At 41.2% G+C, this 20,202-nt stretch overlaps 3 protein-coding genes across 3 annotated transcripts; all 3 read left to right on the top strand.

The window, feature by feature from the left end:
- Positions 1-1,623: 1,623 nt before the first annotated feature.
- LOC106579893 (C-C chemokine receptor type 5-like) lies at positions 1,624-6,893 on the top strand. Its single transcript, XM_014160242.3, has 2 exons — positions 1,624-1,803; positions 3,631-6,893. The coding sequence occupies exons 1-2, from the start codon at positions 1,635-1,637 to the stop codon at positions 4,698-4,700; spliced, it is 1,239 nt and encodes a 412-aa protein (XP_014015717.3). The 5' UTR covers positions 1,624-1,634; the 3' UTR covers positions 4,701-6,893.
- Positions 6,894-9,911: 3,018 nt separating this feature from the next.
- On the top strand, positions 9,912-14,219 carry LOC106579851 (C-C chemokine receptor type 4-like). Its single transcript, XM_014160142.3, has 2 exons — positions 9,912-9,993; positions 12,997-14,219. Exon 2 carries the CDS (start codon positions 13,001-13,003, stop codon positions 14,045-14,047), a length of 1,047 nt encoding a protein of 348 aa, XP_014015617.1. The 5' UTR covers positions 9,912-9,993; positions 12,997-13,000; the 3' UTR covers positions 14,048-14,219.
- A 1,197-nt stretch (positions 14,220-15,416) lies between these two features.
- Positions 15,417-19,683, top strand: LOC106579844 (C-C chemokine receptor type 5-like). The gene is made up of 3 exons (XM_014160129.3): positions 15,417-15,473; positions 15,742-15,781; positions 18,131-19,683. The coding sequence occupies exons 2-3, from the start codon at positions 15,744-15,746 to the stop codon at positions 19,185-19,187; spliced, it is 1,095 nt and encodes a 364-aa protein (XP_014015604.1). The 5' UTR covers positions 15,417-15,473; positions 15,742-15,743; the 3' UTR covers positions 19,188-19,683.
- Positions 19,684-20,202: the final 519 nt, after the last annotated feature.

Here is a 20,202-nt window from a genome sequence, read left to right as displayed (position 1 = left end):
CAAGTTGAGATGACTAAACTGCTTGGAGTAACCCTGGATTGTAAACTGTCATGGTCAAAACATATTGATGCAGTAGTAGCTAAGATGGGGAGAAGTCTGTCTATAATAAAGTGATTCTCCCCCTTCGTAACAACACAATCAACAACGCAGATCCTACAGGCCCTAGTTTTGTCGCACCTTGACTACTGTTCAGTCGTGTGGTCAGGTGCCACAAAAAAGGACTTAGGAAAATTGCAATTGGCTCAGAACAGGGCAGCACGGCTGGCCCTTGAATGTACACAGAGTGCTAATATTAATAATATGCATGTCAATCTCTCCTGGCTGAAAGTGGAGGAGCGATTGACTTCATCACTACTTTTATTTATGAGAGGTATTGTTGAATGCTGTATGCATGTTGAATGCACCGAGCTGTCTGTCTTAACTACTGGCACACAGCTCGGACACCCATGCATACCCCACAAGACATGCCACAAGAGGTCTCTTCACAGTCCCCAAGTCCAGAACAGACTATGGGAGGCACACAGTACTACATAGAGCCATGACTACATGGAACTCTATTCCACATCAAGTAACTGACGCAAGCAGTAAAATTAGATTTGAAAATAACTGATTAAAAAACAACTTATGGAACAGCGGGGACTGTGAAGCAACACAAACATTGGCACAGACACATGCACACACACACACACACACACACACACACACACACACACACACACACACACACACACACACACACACACACACACACACACACGATAACTTACGCACTATACATACACACTTTACATACACATGGATTTAGTACTGTAGATATGTGGTAGTGGTGGAGTAGGGGCCTGAGGGCACACAGTGTGTTGTGAAATCTGTGAATGTATTGTAATGTTTTAAAATTGTATAAACTGCCTTAATTTTGCTGGACCCCAGGAAGAGTAGCTGCTGCTTTGGCAGCAGGTAATGGGGATCCATAATAAATACAAAAATACAAATATAGAGTTGAAGTGTCTATAATTTTGAATTTGCATCCCAATATTCCACTTTATATACATCACACAAGACTGAAATATAACAAAATTATATCATTTGACATAGAAACACCAGATTTTCTGTGTTTACATTTTTTTAATGGTTATTAATTATGAATTTATTAAACTTTTGATGAGGCCACTAGATAATTTGATTGCAGGAAAGGGCTACATACAGTCTCTATTGCTACATAAAAAGGTTACTTCGCTATACTTCACTCTTCATGGTGTGCCTTATGCTGACTTATTTTTGCCGTATCATGTAAAATGGATGCAATTAAATAAAAAAAAATAGTTCCAAAAGTGTTTTTTGGCAGTCCACATAGGATAACGTTTTTTGGTTTCAGGTGGAACTCTTTTTGGTTCCAGGTAGAACCCTTTTGTATTCAATGTATAACCCTATATGGAAAGTTTTCTACATGGAACCTAAAAAGGTTCTACCTGGAACAAAAAGGGTTCTACCTGGAACCAAAAAGGGTTCTACCTGGAACCAAAACGTGTTCTTCAAAGGGTTCTCTTACGGGGACAGCCGAAGAACCCTTCCGGTTCTAGATAGCACCTTTTTGTCTAAGAGTGTACAGCCAAACCTCAGAGTCTATAATTACCAGTATGAAACAAACCCAACTTCATTATAATACTTTCACAGTACCTCCTTCTAAGGGAAGTGGAGGAATGCAGCAGCAGTACTATAGGCTATTGTACAACACTATAATACATTCATCTTCAAGAGACTCAGAGAAGAAACACCAAAGAGCTAATGGATCATTAATCATACCTGGTGAGTACTTTTTGTCAACATCTAGAAACCTATTGAAGATATAAAATCTATACCTATTTCTAAGAGGTAACACAACAATTATTTATGCTTTTGACATTTTAAGCATTAACAAATTAACAAAAATTACATAATTACTTGAAGTGATGAATAGAGTTAAAAAAGATAGCCGTTGGATTACCGTACTTAATTTGTGCCCCAATTTAAATACACTTTTGTTAATATATATAATATGAATTATAGACTACTTACAGGACTCTCCAACCCTGTTCCTGGAGAGCTACCCTTCTTTAGGTTTTCAATCCAACCCTAGTTGTAACTAACCTGATTCAGTTTATCCACCAGCTAATTATTAGAATCAAGTGCCCTAGATTAGGATTGGAGGGAAAACATACAGTAGCTCTCCTACAGTAGCTCTCCAGGAACAGGGTTGGAGAGCCCTGGCAATGACTTTCTAGATTTCTTTGTAGTGAATACCTATAAGCACCTGAAGGTGTCAGAGCAGCCCCATAATCTGTGTAATCAGCTTGTATAAGAAACTAAATATGCCTCTCTGCTAAAAATCTGGGTGAAATATGTAAATGAATGTGAGTGTTATTGAGTACATTTAGTAATCTACCAACCTTGCCAGAAGGCATGCCAGCTAAGATAGTTAGACAAGCTAGCTACTCTAACCTGATTGATAGGCTGAAATGGCTTCTTGGTAGCTTGTAATGAGGTTGGGAACCTATCTGGACTAGCTATAGCCAACTTCATAAAATTGCTAGGTGGCTAGTAGTATTACAGAGAAACAAACAAACAAAATTTTAAAAAAATTGCTTGCATTTTTTATAAAACAGGACAAATTTGAGGGAAAGGGAAAGAGGGCATGTGCCCCTGTGCTGCCAATGAGCATGACACTTGTGTTTGTGTGTTTACTTGTTCTTTTGTTTGTTTGTGTTTGTTTTTTTGTTTGTTTTGATGAATATTCAGTACAACGATAATATTTGAAAGGAACAATTTAAAGGTGAAATTTGTGATTGTTTTTACATTTAAATTAATGATATATAACCATTGATTTGTAGAGAGTATACTTTACATTCATATAAATTGTACACCAACAGAAATCTAAAATATAAGATTGTTTACAAACAATGGTGTGAAACAATGTAATTGTAAACAAACACAGTATAGCTTAAAAACATGTTAAAAAGCATCCATAGCTACAGTATGTATATGAATATGGAGCCAACAAGGTTAAAAATCTGTCGCAGTGCCCTTAACCCCAATTGCTCCAGGGGCCCTGGACAATGTTGACCCTGGCTGTGACCCCACTCCCTGTGTGGGTCTCAGGATATTTTAGGATAGTTAGGATATTTTTTATACCTTTATTTAACCAGGCAAGTCAGTTAAGAACAAATTCTTATTTTCACTGACTGCATAGGAACAGTGGGTTAACTGCCTTGTTCAGGGGCAGAACGACATATTTTTACCTTGTCAGCTCGGGGATTTGATCTTCCAACTTTCCAGTTACTAGTCCAACTCTCTAGCCAATAGGCTATCTGCCGCCCCAACTTCACATGCAAGAAACACATTTCCATTACAAACTTGAACAAGTAAATTCCCACAAGTGTGTAACAGGACTAATATAAGCACCTCCCCCCAAGATTATTATTATAATTAGTAGGTTACATTCTCCAGCCCCATCCCTCAGCTGTTTAACCAAACAGTGGCGGGGTGGCTCCTTTTTTATTGTTTGAACTGCAGATTGCCACTTTGACTATTCAGGTTTATTTTGAATGAAAGCACACCACCTTGACTAATAACAATACTATTTCTGTCTTTCTACAGACAAGGATATGGAGCCAACAACAGATTATAACTATTCCGCCTACTACGATGGTATAGAAGGGTTAGATACATCAGAGGGCCAGCCATGCAACAATGCCAATGTGAAGGAGTTTGGACGGGTGTTTCTGCCTACATTGTACAGCCTGGTCTTCATCGTGGGCTTCATCGGTAATGGCCTGGTGGTCTATGTCCTGGTGAAGTGTAGGAGGACCAGAAGCATGACAGACCTCTGTCTCCTCAATCTGGCTCTGTCGGACCTTTTCTTCGTCATCTCCCTGCCTTTCTGGTCCCACTATGCCACCGCAGCCGAGTGGCTCCTGGGGGACTTTATGTGCCGACTGGTAACCGGACTGTACATGCTAGGGTTTTATGGCAGCATCTTCTTCATGATGATCTTGACAGTGGATCGCTATGTGGTCATAGTCCACGCTCACAAAATGGCCAGGCTCAGATCAGTCAGACTAGGGGTCACTCTGTCTCTGTTCATGTGGGCTCTCAGTCTCTGTGCCTCTCTGCCTACAATCATCTTCACAAAAGTAAATAATGAGTCTGGGCTTACAACATGTAAACCAGAGTATCCAGAGGGTAGCATGTGGCGCCAAGTTTCTTATTTAGAGATGAATGTCTTGGGTCTACTTCTCCCTCTCTCCGTCATGGTGATCTGCTATTCCAGAATCGTTCCGATGTTAGTCAATATCAAAACCACCAAAAAGCACAAAGCCATCAAACTGATAATCATCATAGTAGTGGTCTTTTTCTGCTTTTGGACCCCATATAATGTGGTCATTGTCCTGCGTTATCTGGAGGCACAGAGCTATTTTGGGGACTGTATAACTCACAAGAACATAGACCTGGCAATGCAGTGGACAGAGGTGATAGCGTTCACACACTGTTGTTTGAATCCGATCATCTATGCCTTTGTAGGGCAGAAATTCACGAGTCTTGTCCTGAAGTTACTAAGAAAATGGATGCCATTTTGCTTCGCCAGGCCTAATGTTAGTGAGTTGCCTGAACAAAAAAGCTCAGTCTATTCCAGGTCTTCTGAAATAACATCTACAAGATTGCTGTAGATTGACTTATATACAAGCACAATTCAAATATAAAAACTTTGAGAAGGGAAAAGACAGTAAAAGATGTAAGGAAAAACTAAAAACAAATGTAAGGAGGATTTCTTTGAAAGTGTGGGCACCCTAGCTGTGAATCTATGCTTACAGTAGATACAGTAGTTATCAGTTGCTCTTTTGTATCTTTCCATGCTACAATGCCTTTGTTGATATATTCCTTTAGAGTGTTAGTTGAGTCCTCATATGGTATTGTGTGAAGTGTGAAAAAAGTTTTCAAATATTGACAGTATGTACAGTGCATTCAGAAAGTATTCAGACCCCTTTCCTTTTTCCAACATTTGTTACATTACAGCCATATTCTAAAATGGATTAAATTAAATGTTTTCCTCATCACTCTATAAAAAATAAAAACAGAAATACAGTATTTACATAAATAGTCAGACCTTTTGCTCGAAATTGAGCTCAGGTGCATCCTGTTTCCATTGATCATCCTTGAGATGTTTCTACATCTTGATTGTAGTCAACCAGTGGTAAATTCAATTGATACGACATGATTTGGAAAGGCACACACCTGTCTATATAAGGTCCCACAGTTGACAGTGCATGTCAGAGCAAAAACCAAGCCATGAGGTCGGACAGGATTGTGTCAAGGCACAGATCTGGGGAAGGGTACCAAAACAGTTCTGCAGCATTGAAGGCTCCCCAAGAAAACAGTGGCTCCATCATTCTTAAATAGAAGAACTTTGGAACCACCAAGACTCTTCCTAGAGCTGGCCGCCTGGCCAAACTGAGCAATCGAGGGAGAAGGGCCTTGGTCAGAGAGGTGACCAAGAATCCGATTGTCACTCTGACAGAGCTCCAGAGTTCCTATGTGGAAATGGAAGAACCTTCCAGAAGGACAACCATCTCTGCAGCACTCCACCAATCAGGCCTTTATGGTAGAGTGGCCAGACAGAAGCCACTCCTCAGTAAAAGGGACATGACAGACTCTCAGACCATGAGAAACAATATTCTCTGGTCTGATGAATCCAAGATTGAACTCTTTGGCCTGAATGCCAAGCATCACGTCTGGAGGAAACCTGGCAACATCGCTACGGGGAAACAAGGTAGTGACGGCATCATGCTGTGGGGATGTTTTTCAGTGGCAGGGACTAGGAGACTGGTCAGGATCGAGGGAAAGATGAACGGAGTACAGAGAGATCCTTGATGAAAACATGCTCCAGAGCACTCAGGACCTCAGACTGGTGCGAAGGTTCACCTTCCAACAGGACAACAACCCTAAGCACACAGCCAAGAAAATGGAGCAGTGGCTTCAGGACAAGTCTCTGAATGTCCTTCAGTGGCCCAGCCAGAACCCGGACTTGAACCCGATTGAACATCTCTGGAGAGACCTGAAAATAGCTGTGCAGCAACGCTCCACATCCAACCTGACAGAGTTTGAGAGGATCTTCAGAGAAGAATGGGAAAAACTCCCCAAATACAGGTGTGCCAAGTTTGTCGCTTTATACCCAAGAAGACTCGAGGCTGTAATCGCTGCCAAAGGTTCATCAACAAAGTACTGAGTAAAGGGTCTGAATACTTCTGTAAATGTGATATTTCATTTCTTTTAGTATTTCTTTTGCAATAAAAAGCAGTTTTTGCTTTGTCATTATTGGGTATTGTGTGTAGATTGATGAGGGGAAAAAACAATTGAATCAATTTTAGAATAAGACTGTAATGTAACAAAATTTTGAAAAAGTCAAGGGGTCTGAATACTTTCCGAATGCACTGTATATATTGTTATATTTGTATATTACAGTTTTTTTCATCTAAGAATGTGACAAAAACCTGACTGGGGTATCTGCTTTTTAACAAGCTAACCACAACGCCACGCTGCGTTTTTTGGGGGGGGACTAAAAAGGGTCCCTACACTGCTGTCTGTTTAAAAAATATACACAAATAAAAAAGCTGAGACTGCTGGTTTGTAAATAGACAACACAATAGGATGTGGCATGAAACCAATGCCACTTAACAATGCTATGTTACGTACTATATACCGTATACATGACTGTATAGGATTTGTGATTACCTTGTCTTCATTTTTTTCAATAACATGTTTCTTTTTTATTTCAAACCACACTTTTGATAGTTTGTTAATTGTATACGGTATTCTGTATGTAATGGGCATTTAGAAAATCTCAATAAAGTCTTATTCGGTGACATTTCCCCCCTGTACCTTTACTTGATGTTGACTTATTCAGCTTGGTCTACATGCACAGAGAGACATCACTTCACACCAAAACAACTAAAACAACACAGGGATATAGCCTTGACATAGCTTACATGAAATAAGGAAGTGAGACTCAGAAGTGTCAAGTAAGTAAACGGCCAGCCACTTCTCGTTAAAACCACATAAATAGCTTTGTAGAACTAATATTTATTGGAAACCCATAATCAAATCATATCAAATTTATTTATATAGCCCTTCTTACATCAGCTGATATCTCAAAGTGCTGTACAGAAACCCAGCCTAAAACCCCAAACAGCAAGCAATGCAGGTGTAGAAGCACGGTGGCTAGGAAAAACTCCCTAGAAAGGCCAAAACCTAGGAAGAAACCTAGAGAGGAACCAGGCTATGAGGGGTGGCCAGTCCTCTTCTGGCTGTGCCGGGTGGAGATTATAACAGAACATGGCCAAGATGTTCAAATGTTCATAAATGACCAGCATGGTCAAATAATAATAATCACAGTTGTCGAGGGTGCAACAAGTCAGCACCTCAAGAGTAAATGTCAGTTGGCTTTTCATAGCCGATCATTGAGAGTATCTCTACCGCTCCTGCTGTCTCTAGAGAGTTGAAAACAGCAGGTCTGGGACAGGTAGCACGTCCGGTGAACAGGTCAGGGTTCCATAGCCGCAGGCAGAACAGTTGAAACTGGAGCAGCAGCACGGCCAGGTGGACTGGGGACAGCAAGGAGTCATCATGTCAGGTAGTCCTGAGGCATGGTCCTAGGGCTCAGGTCCTAGAGAAAGAAAGAAAGAGAGAAACAGAGAATTAGAGAGAGCATACTTAAATTCACACAGGACACCAGATAAGACAGGAGAAATACTCCAGATATAACAGACTGACCCTAGCCCCCCAACACATAAACTACTGCAGCATAAATACTGGAGGCTGAGACAGGAGGGGTCAGGGGACACTGTGGCCCCATCCGACGATACCCCCGGACAGGGCCACACAGGAAGGATATAACCCCACCCACTTTGCCAAAGCACAGCCCCGACACCACTAGAGGGATACCTTCAACCACCAACTTACCATCCTGAGACAAGGCCGAGTATAGCCCACAAAGATCTCCGCCACGGCACAACCCAAGAGGGGGCGCCAACCCAGACAAGAAGACCACGTCAGTGACTCAACCCACTCAAGTGATGCACCCCTCCTAGGGACGGCATGGAAGAACACCAATAAGCCAGTGACTCAGCCCCTGTAATAGGGTTAGAGGCAGAGAATCCCAGTGGAGAGAGGGGAACCGGCCAGGCAGAGACAGCAAGGGCGGTTCGTTGCTCCAGAGCCTTTCCGTTCACCTTCACACTCCTGGGCCAGACTACACTCAATCATAGGACCCACTGAAGAGATGAGTCTTCAGTAAAGACTTAAAGGTTGAGGACCGAGTCTGCATCTCTCACATGGGTAGGCAGACCATTCCATAAAAATGGAGCTCTATAGGGGAAAGCCCTGCCTCCAGCTGTTTGCTTAGAAATTCTAGGGACAATTAGGAGGCCTGCGTCTTGTGACCGTAGCGTACGTGTAGGTATGTACGGCAGGACCAAATCAGAAAGATAGGTAGGAGCAAGCCCATGTAATGCTTTGTAGGTTAGCAGTAAAACCTTGAAATCAGCCCTTGCCTTAACAGGAAGCCAGTGTAGGGAGGCTAGCACTGGAGTAATATGATCAAATTTTTTGGTTCTAGTCAGGATTCTATCAGCCGTATTTAGCACTAACTGAAGTTTATTTAGTGCTTTATCCGGGTAGCCGGAAAGTAGAGCATTGCAGAAGTCCAACCTAGAAGTAACAAAAGCATGGATACATTTTTCTGCATCATTTGTGGACAGAAAGTTTCTGATTTTTGCAATGTTACGTAGATGGAAAAAAGCTGCCCTTGAAACAGTCTTGATATGTTCTTCAATAGAGAGATCAGGGTCCAGAGTAACACCGAGGTCCTTCACAGTTTTATTTGAGACGACTGTACAACCATCAAGATTAATTGTCAGATTTAACAGAAGATCTCTTTGTTTCTTGGGACCTAGAACAAGCATCTCTGTTTTGTCCGAGTTTAAAAGTAGAAAGTTTGCAGCCATCCACTTCCTTATGTCTGAAACACAGGCTTCTAGTGAGGGCAATTTTGGGGCTTCACCATGTTTCATTGAAATGTACAGCTGTGTGTCATCCGCATAGCAGTGAAATTTAACATTATGTTTTCGAATGACATCCCCAAGAGGTAAAATATATAGTGAAAACAATAGTGGTCCTAAAACGGAACCTTGAGGAACACCGACATTTACAGTTGATTTGTCAGAGGACAAACCATTCACGAGACAAACTGACAAACTGTCAAACCTCATCCAATATGGAAGCAAGCTATTGTAAGATAAGCACAAAAGGCTGGAAAAAGCCCAGAGCAGTGCCCTTAAATCGTGTAAAAGATTAAGTGACTTGCTCAAGGGCACAACGGCAGCAGGCGGCACATGAGTTTCTGATGTCAGCAACTCTGTGGTTGCTGGCACACTCCTACCAGATTTCCCCATCAGCCCTGAGATTCAAACCGGCAACCCTTCGGTTACAAGCCTACCTCTCTAAACCTCAACCTCCTTCTACTACTACAGACATAACCCACACAAGGACTACTTCCACGTATGAATGTTACAGAATGCACCTTTTAAAATGTTATGTACTCTATTCATTTTTCATTTCTATCTTTCCATCTGAAAAGCAGTTCAAAGCAGCATCTACATACATGACAGATATCTGCATGTTTGATGGTGTTTCCCTCACCCACACTCATTCCCAGACATTTAGTTATAGGGCCATTACAGGAAACCCACAGTCACACCTCAGCCTGCTCAATGCAGCAATGCAAAGAAAATAGTTATCTAGAGCACACCTTACTAGAAAAAAGTTGCAATCATTGGTACAAAAGAATAGAGTAGAGAAAACCTAAGAGTAGTTTCCCGGCCAGACTGTTTCAACCAGCACATATACGTTATCACCAGAGAGAGGGTTACAGCATTCAATCTGTACATCAGAAAAGAAGAGATTGGGGTAAATAACATATATTTTCACTTAATCATAGCCTGCTTATAGACATATGGCCTACAAATATACACGCAGGCACAGACAGTCTGTGAAGGGGTGTTAGCCTCACAGGAACTACAAAATGGGGTCTGTCAATAAGGGGTGTCAGTGTTTAGCAGGTGGTGGTGGGTGATGTGTGAGATCATATGGGTTGTGGTTTGATTCTGGTTTAGGATTAAAGAGGATGTAGAAATAGTCTTTAGATCCATTTACAGTTCTGTGCTTGAATCATTTTTGGGGATTTGTCAATGCATACATTCTGAGGGAAAAAGTATGGTTTTGAAAATGTATGTTTAATTTTTATATATATATATTTTTTAAAGAAGACATTGTATTAGTACATGAATATGGCCCTACGGGGCAATAGCTTTTACAATTAACAATGAGTGTGTCAAGGCTTTGTAGCTGTTGTTCTTTGAACCAAATAAATGTCAGTTTTCAGCTTAATAAATGCCTTGTTGTTAGACATAAGATTTCCGAAGATGTATTTTAAGGGGCTTTTTCTTTGTAATCTCCATCAAGTATGTAAATTAGGTTAATTCCCACAGGTTGTTTCGAATTACACATTTCTCTTCATATCAGTCATCATAATGTTTTAAAGTTTATCATTACACTCTGTGATTCATTTGAAACCATTGTAATTTATTTTAAAGAATCATTAGTTAAAACACAGTTACCATGGAAACTGATAGATTACATGTTGTTAAAGTATTAAGTAATACAAGTATGATGCCATAATGGTGTATGTAGGAGGATGAGTGACAAATAATACCTTTAACATTTAAAGTAACATACAATTTTATCATCTCTGGCAGTGTGCAGGTAACCATTCAGAACAAAAGGCATAGAATTAGGAACTAGAATACTAGAATGGACATTAACCTTCTAATAATGGGATAAAAGTCAGCCATTTTGGTCAGGGGTGATAAGGTATTGTGTAAAATAATGAATTTGAAGAATGTTTCTGCACTGTATGTTTGTTAGCTAGCTAGCCAGACAGTTTTAGAAGAATGATTCCATACATTTTTCAAATTCTATTCAAACAATGCAGTCAATCCACATCCATACACTGGCTGATATCAGTTGATGATAGGTCTTAGACACGTTGTAAATGCAGTACTGATATTGTATCATATAATAGCACTCCTAGCTTTCCAAGAAAACAAAAACGGTTTCAAGTTTATTGTCACGTGCACAAGTACAGTGAAATGCCTTTCTTGCAAGCTATTCCCCAACAATGCAGTAATCGATACCAGTAGTACTATAACATGAAGTAAAGTAGAACAAAAACACACGAGAAATAGAAATAAGAAGAACACGAGAGAGTAAGTAAGCTATATACAGGATCAGAGCCAATAATATATACAATATACAATGTGCAGGTATACTGGAGTGGTAGAGGTAGATACATGTATGTATAGGGGTAAGGTGACTAGGCATTAGGATATATGATAAACAGAGTAGCAGCAGTGTATATGACGATTTATGTGAGTGTGTGTGCGTGTGTGTAGAGTGGGTATGAATGTGTGTTTGTGAGCAAATGGTGTGTGTGCTTGTGTTGGAGAGTGAGTGTGAGTGTGTGTGAGTGAGTGTGTAGAGTCAGTGCAAAAATGTAAATAAAATAAAAGGGTCAATGCAAGTAGTCTGTGTAGCCATTTTGTTAGCTATTTAGCAGTCTTATGGCTTGGGGGATAGAAGCTGTTCCGGAGCCTGTTGGTGTCAGACGTGGTGCTCCGGTACCACTTGGTGTGCCGAAAGGAGAGAGAAGAGTCTAAGGCTTGGGTGGCTGGAGTCTAACAATTTTCTGGGCCTTCCTTTCACATTGCCTCATATTGAGGTCCTGGATAGCAGGGAGCTCGGCCGCAGTGATGTACTGGGCTTTCCACACCACCCTCTATAGTGACATTTATGGTCTGTTTACATACATACTGAACAAAAAGATAAATGCAACATGCAACAACTTCAATGATTTTACTGAGTTACAGTTCATATAAGGAAATCAGTCAATTTAAATCAATTTGTTCGACCCTAATCTATGGATTTCACATGACTGGGCAGGGGCGCAGCCATGGGTGGGCCTTAGAGGGCATAGGCCCACCCACTTGAGAGCCAGGACCACCCACTGGGGAGCTAGGCTCAGCCAATCAGAATGAGTTTTTCCCTGTAAAAGGGCTTTATTACAGACAGAAATACGGTTTCATCAGCCGTCTGGGTGGCTGGTCTCAGTGTATTTTAGAGGCTATTTATACAGAAACTTGACATAAAACCTGTATAAACTGTATTTATATGTTCATATTTTAGGTTGACAATAATTATATTACACAATTTCTAATATCACATGCCTAGAACATGTGTTTCTGATATTACATTTTGTAAGGGGTACGTAACTGGTGGCAGTGAAGTTAGACGCAGGAGAGCAGAACTAGGTAATAGCCGGAGCAGTTTAATTTCAAAACCAACGGCATAAACAAATAACCGACATAGGTACAAAACCTGACGCGCACCAGTAAACATGTGCACAAGCACTTACAAACAAACAATTCCACACAAAGACATGGGGGGAACAGAGTGTTAAATACACAACACTTAATGAGGGAAATGAGAACCAGGTGTGTAGGAAAACAAGACAAAACAAATGGAAAATGAAAAGTGGATCGACGATGGCTAGAAGACTGGTGATGCCAACCGCCGAACGCCGTCCGAACAAGGAGAGGAACCGACTTCGGTGGAAGTCGTGACACATTTCCACATATGTAAAATCAGGATTATGTCTCTACTGCCATTCATTCCAATTAGACTGCTTTGGATTTCTCCTTGACCACTATAGCTGCCATTTTAACCCCATTCTGGAACTTTGAGGGTTTGTAACATAGAGATCCTATTAAATTACTACTAGGGCTATGACAATAGGATGCACACAATACAGCATTGATTGTTAACTAACAATTCACACCATCCTTTTTTTCTCAGTAAGATGAACACAACCGAGGCCACCAGCACAGACGATTACAGTGGCGATAACTACTATGGCAACATGATCAGCCCCTGTAGCACTGGTACCAGTCTAACCCAAGGGTCCAACTACCAGCCCATTCTCTTCTACCTGGTGTTCACCCTGGGTCTGACAGGCAACAGTCTGGTGCTCTGGGTCCTCCTCAAGTACATGAAACTGAAGACCATGACAGACATCTGTTTGCTGAACCTAGCCCTATCTGACCTGCTCCTTGCCCTCTCCCTGCCTCTCTGGGCCTACCACGCCCAAGGTCATGAGTTTGAAGGTGACAGTCCATGTAAGATCATGGCTGGTGTCTACCAGGTGGGATTCTACAGCAGCATCCTGTTTGTGACCCTGATGAGTGTGGATCGCTACCTGGCCATCGTTCACGCCGTGACCGCCATGAGGGCCAGGACGTTGCGATATGGAGCGCTGGCGAGCATCATCGTCTGGGTAGCGTCCATCGGCGCTGCTCTCCCTGAAGCTATCTTCGCAGCAGTAGTGCGGGAGGATGACGAGGACATTGGTTCAAGTTGCCAGCGGATTTACCCAGAGGACACAGAGAAGACATGGAAGTTGTTACGGAACTTAGGTGAAAACGGAGTGGGGCTCGTCCTATGTCTGCCCATAGTGGTCTTTTGTTACATCAGTATTCTCACTGTACTACAGAGGTTAAGGAACTCCAAAAAAGACAGGGCCATGAAACTGATATTCGCCATCGTGGGTGTGTTTGTAGTCTCCTGGGTCCCTTACAACGTTGTGGTTTTCCTCCGGACCCTTCAGATGTTTGACATTGGGAATAGCTGTGAGGCTTCAACACAGGTTGATAGAGCTATGGAGGTGACAGAGACTATAGCGCTGGCTCACTGCTGTGTCAACCCAGTCATCTACGCTTTTGTAGGAGAGAAATTCAGAAAGTGTTTGGGCACTGCGCTCTCTAGATATCCGCTGTGTAAAAAGCTCAGCAAACATGCAATGGTGAGCAGCAGAGGATCAGAAAATGAGACTTCTAACACACCTGTGTGATTGTACTGATGAAAGACAGTACTTTCACTGCCGAAAACCTGTTTGATGCATTTTCATTGAGCAGAAGACCAATTTCTGTTCGTATGGAATAATGAAGTATTCTTCTGAACACAGACTTGCATATAAATTAAGTGTAACTGTATAATATTTAACTTTAAATGTATTTTGATGAGCTCTGACTATTTGTTTAAGGGTGATGGGCTGTTTATGTTTTGATTACCCATGTACTTATTTCATGTACAGTACAGGCCTGCACAAAATGTTGCTATAGCATAATATCAATATGTTTTGCATAGAGATTATTTCAACTTTTATTCTTATTGTATGCACACATTTTTGTTACAACATTAAAACACAACTAGGGGCAGGGTTGTGGCCAGAGGACTGCTGCTGGATGGCCAGTGGCTGTCTGTATACTCATTGGCTACATTTTCTGGCCAAATATTATTTTGGTCGAATTTTGACCGTCCTTTGATTGAGGACCTGTTTTGATATTAACTTGAACTTGGACTTCGAGTCAGGAATTTGACCTTTTGGATTATTTTGAACTTTTGTTGGCTGAGTAGGTATTTGTGTTCCTTTCTGGAGGGTTTTCTCAATAAATCAACCTGTGAATTTTGTTGTGCTCAAACATATTTGTTCTGCATTGTGTTGTCATTTTCTGCTGCTGCTGTACACCCCTATACTCCAGTCTGCTCCACAATATATTTTATTCAGTTGAAGATGCTAAATTCAAAGATGAGACAGACAACAATCCTGCTATATCAATAGGTTCAAATCTTCTTTACAGTAGGTTTACTTAGAATTGTTTTGATCCAGAAAACTCACATATCAATCTAGTCATCATAGAATTTATTTCAATTGTTCAAAGACAGGAATTATATCAGCAGTCACTATGTTTTGAAAATTGAATGCTAGCAATGATGCTAGAACTAATGTATCTCTCAGTCATGACGCAATATTATTTCAAAGTGTCTAGCTAACCACTTCTCAGTAAAGTTAGTTGCCAAAGCAAGACTATGAGTATGCGTCTTCTACAGGATATCCTGCTTTGTGGTGAACATGTCTGCAGCACAGATCAAGCTTTTGGGAGAAGTGACACTCTGTTCAAATAAGATAATACATTAATGATCTTAAAAAAGGGTCCACAGTGTTCAATAAACTAAACCTGCAGCATGGATTCCTCCAGCTTCCTGTAGTGGTCCAAGCATTCATGATGCACAGGGATGTGCAGGTACAAATGCATTCCTTTTGGATTTAAATCTGCACTCAGCTATGCAGTATAGTTTGGCCACATCTACCCCCACACCATACCCACCCCCACCAAAGACATCTGTTGGAGAAAAGAAAACTGCAGACATAAGTTCCCTTAACTGTTACACAAGAGTGTATAACCCTCAGGCAGACAACTCAACCCAGTTTAACAGTGAGTATATTATGCTTACTGTATGTGAGGGTTGGCTACAGGATGCTTTGCAAAAGTTACTCTGCTGTGCATAGTGTTGTACAGTATCTTGAATCTTCAACATAGTGTCTCTGCAGACTTCAGCCTAATAACATTCAAGTTATTTATCTATATATTTATTTTTTAAACGTACGTTTATTAGCAACTTTCATAAAATGAGTTGCAGTCCTGTAATTAGCAATGAATAATCAAAACAATTTCAGTGGTAATTTTTGACATTTTATTTCAGGGATGAATATCACTGGATATCCTGTTCACACCACGGCAAGGTGGGACTTTATATGTTTTATTTTACAAATAGCTCTATTTGAATTAATAGTATCATCAATTAATACATTTATCATAATTGTATTTATTTATTTATTTCACCTTTATTTAACCAGGTAGGCTAGTTGAGAACAAGTTCTCATTTGCAACTGCGACCTGGCCAAGATAAAGCGTAGCAATTCGACACATACAACAACAGAGTTACACATGGAATAAACAAAACATACAGTCAAAAATACAGTAGAACAAAAGAAAACAAAAAGTCTAAATACAGTGAGTGCAAATGAGGTAAGTTAAGGTAATAAATAGGCCATGGTGGCGAAGTAATTACAATATAGCAATTAAACACTGGAATGGTAGATGTGCAGAAGATGAATGTGCAAGTAGAGATACTGGGGTGCAAAGGAGCAAGATAAATAAATAAATACAGTATGGGGATGAGGTAGGTAGATAGATGGGCTGTTTACAGATGGTCTATGTACAGGTGCAGTGATCTGCTCTGACAGCTGGTGCTTAAAGCTAGTGAGGGAGATATGAGTCTCCAGCTTCAGAGATTTTTGCAGTTCGTTCCAGTCATTGGCAGCAGAAAACCGGAAGGAAAGGCGGCCAAAGGAGGAATTGGCTTTGGGGGTGACCAGTGAGATATACCTGCTGGAGCGAATGCTACAAGTGGGTGTTGCTATGGTGACCAGTGAGCTGAGATAAGGCGGGGCTTTACCAAGCAGAGACTTGTAGATAACCTGTGGCCAGTGGGTTTGGCGACGAGTATGAAGCGAGGGCCAACCAACGAGAGCGTACAGGTCGCAATGGTGGGTAGTGTATGGGGCTTTGGTGACAAAATGGATGGCACTGTGATAGACTGCATCCAGTTTGTTGAGTAGAGTGTTGGAGGCTATTTTATAGATGACATCACCGAAGTTGAGGATTGGTAGGATGATCAGTTTTACGAGGGTGTGTTTGGCAGCATGAGTGAAGGATGCTTTGTTGCGATATAGGAAGCCGATTCTAGATTTAATTTTACAGTCTAACCAGACACCCAGGTATTTGTAGTTGTCCACGTATTCTAAGTCAGAGCCGTCCAGAGTAGTGATGCTGGACGGGCGAGCAGGTGCGGGCAGTGATCAATAATAACTTATAATAATTACATCATTGCTGTAAATAATGTAATGTCATGTGTTATACTGTACAAAATGGGCCAATTGATACATGCGCCTGTAATTGAGAAGCTCAAATCATTGGTAATGAATTTCAGGGGGAACACCACAACCATTCCCTTCAGCTCTGTGAGTGTTGAGAATGGGAATTCATCCAGTTACGCATATGAGAACTCATCCAGTTACTCATATGAGAACTCATCCAGTTACGCATATGAGAACTCATCCAGTTACGCATATGAGAACTCATCCAGTTACGCATATGAGAACTCATCCAGTTACGCATATGAGAACTCATCCAGTTACGCATATGAGAACTCATCCAGTTACGCATGCGAGAACTCATCCAGTTACGCATGCGAGAACTCATCCAGTTATGTATATGAGAACTCATCCAGTTACTCATATGAGAACTCATCCAGTTACGCATATGAGAACTCATCCAGTTACGCATATGAGAACTCATCCAGTTACGCATATGAGAACTCATCCAGTTACTCATATGAGAACTCATCCAGTTACTCATATGAGAACTCATCCAGTTACTCATATGAGAACTCATCCAGTTATGCATATGAGAACTCATCCAGTTACGCATATGAGAACTCATCCAGTTACGCATATGAGAACTCATCCAGTTATGCATATGAGAACTCATCCAGTTACGCATCTGAGAACTCATCCAGTTACGCATATGAGAACTCATCCAGTTATGCATATGAGAACTCATCCAGTTATGCATATGAGAACTCATCCAGTTATGCATATGAGAACTCATCCAGTTATGCATGTGAGAACTCATTCAGTTATGCATATGAGAACTCATCCAGTTATGCATGTGAGAACTCATTCAGTTATGCATATGAGAACTCATCCAGTTACTCATATGAGAACTCATCCAGTTATGCATATGGGTAAATTGAGGTCTAAAATGTCTTGACTTTTAGAAACACACATTTTGAGGAAGGAGTGCAATTGGTGTTACAAGATTTCTGCCCCAATCTTCCAGTCATGTTTAAAAAAATGAAATGTTGCTCATAGAAATAAAATACTATTTGCATTTACTCCATTGTACTGTAAATATTGCTGTTGGTGGACCACATTTTGATCATAAGCACAACTTTCAGATTGTGGCTTTAAGAATGTTCATTCTTATCATTGCTGCTTGGTTCATTCTCCTTGTCTGATCTTTTACAGCACACATTTTGCAGACGCATTTGAAGTAACCACATATGACTACAATAACTATGACGATGGCGTTTGCAAGTACAATGCACACGGAGCCAGCTTCCTGCCAGTGCTGTACTCTCTCTTCTTCATCCTGGGGTTTCTGGGGAATGTTCTGGTCCTGTGGGTCATCCTGCTGAGGGTGAGACTACGTAGCATGACCGACGTGTGTCTCCTGAACCTGGCCTTGGCTGACCTGCTCCTGGTCTGCTCCTTGCCTTTCCTGGCCCACCACGCTAGACACCAGTGGGTGTTTGGTGACGTCATGTGCAAAGTGGTCCTCAGCGCCTACCACGTTGGCTTCTACAGTGGCATCTTCTTCATCACCCTGATGAGTGTGGACAGGTACCTGGCCATAGTCCATGCTGTGTACGCCATGAGAGCCAGAACACGGAAGTACGGGGCCATCGCTGCCGTCGTGACCTGGCTGGCTGGATTCCTGGCCTCGTTTCCTGAGGCACTGTTTCTTAAAGTGGAGAAAAACAACGAGAAAGAAAATTGTCGCCCCGTCTATGATGGACACTCTTGGGGAATTTTTGCCCTTTTCAAAAGGATCATATTTGGTCTGCTAATCCCCCTCATCATCATGGGGTTCTGCTACACACAGATAGTGAGAAGGCTGCTCAGTGCTCCATCCTCCAAAAAGCAGGCCATCAGACTCATTCTCATTGTGGTTGTGGTGTTTTTCTGCTGCTGGACTCCGTACAACATGACATCATTTTTCAAGGCCTTGGAGTTAAGTGAGGTCTACTCAAGCTGTGAGAGTAGCAAAGCCATCAGACTCACTCTACAGATCACAGAGGCCATGGCTTACTCCCATAGCTGCCTGAATCCCATCCTCTATGTGTTTGTGGGGCAGAAGTTTAGAAGGCCTCTCATAAGACTGATAAACAAGGCTCCCTGCAGGATGTGTCAGTTCATGAAGAACTACCTGCCCCGGGACTTCAGAGTCTCGAGGACAGGATCTATTTACTCACAGACCACTAGCATGGATGAGAGGTCTACTGCCGTGGGAACAGCAACTTAACTGTAAAGACAAATACATTTGACATCACATGTAGTGTTCATTCCAATACATATGTAAATACCAAATCCAGTGTCAAATACAATCATCCGAAAATAATATGCTCTGATCCAGGTGCATGGCGAAGTCAGGAAATTGTCGCTCATCTCAGAGTTTCCCATCAGGGCGTTGATTTTTACAGAAATCAACCCAATCACTATAAATTCCACAAACCATTTAATTTCCCTTTGTATAGCATTTTGTCTAGTACAGTATGTCTATTTGAATGTTTGTTTGAAGTTTTTGGCACATTTTGCAAAGTTATCTTTTCTTTTAAAATATATTATAAATCTGCTAGCACACATACGTAAATACAGTAATACTTTTTGGTTTTATGTCAACAAATATATTATAGTAACTTCATCCCCTCCTGCATGAGGCAAATTATTCAAATTAAGGTACTTCCAAGATAATGTAATCAAGATTTACTCAGTGACCTGGATGTTTTCTCTATGTTCCCATGTGTCAGTGCTAGAGAATATGTGAATGATGGTGCCACCACAGACCAATATCTCTTACTCCTGTTAGCAACCTATCTCACCACAAAGAGTGACACTGCTGGTGCCTTACAATGTGTACACAAAATGTCATCCTAATGTGATTCACTGCAGTACTGTAACATGTTTTATATTGATCATTATAATCGGGATGCAGAAGACATTTAGATTATAACACATTCGTCTGCTTTACCTGCTATGATATTAAATACTTTAAACAGCGCTCTGCACAGAAGCACACACCAACCTTAAACCAACCTTTTTTTATTGAAGTGAGCCAGTAAATACCTACAGTAAAACAATACAGGGCTGGCTCTAGCATTTTGGGGGCCCTAAGTGAGATTTAGTTGGAGGGCCCCAAACCTCACAACAAAACATTTTAGTGGCCCCAAAAACATGGAGCCATTTTTTCTAGTTTTAAAGTTAATTTCATGCAATTCTACACATTCTGCCATGGTGTGTGAAGAAAATGTTGCAAGTTC

This window comes from Salmo salar, chromosome 02, assembly GCF_965601325.2.
Source record: "Salmo salar chromosome 02, fSalSal1, whole genome shotgun sequence".
Taxonomy (NCBI): Eukaryota; Metazoa; Chordata; class Actinopteri; order Salmoniformes; family Salmonidae; genus Salmo; species Salmo salar.
This window is presented reverse-complemented; position numbering and strand designations above follow the sequence as displayed.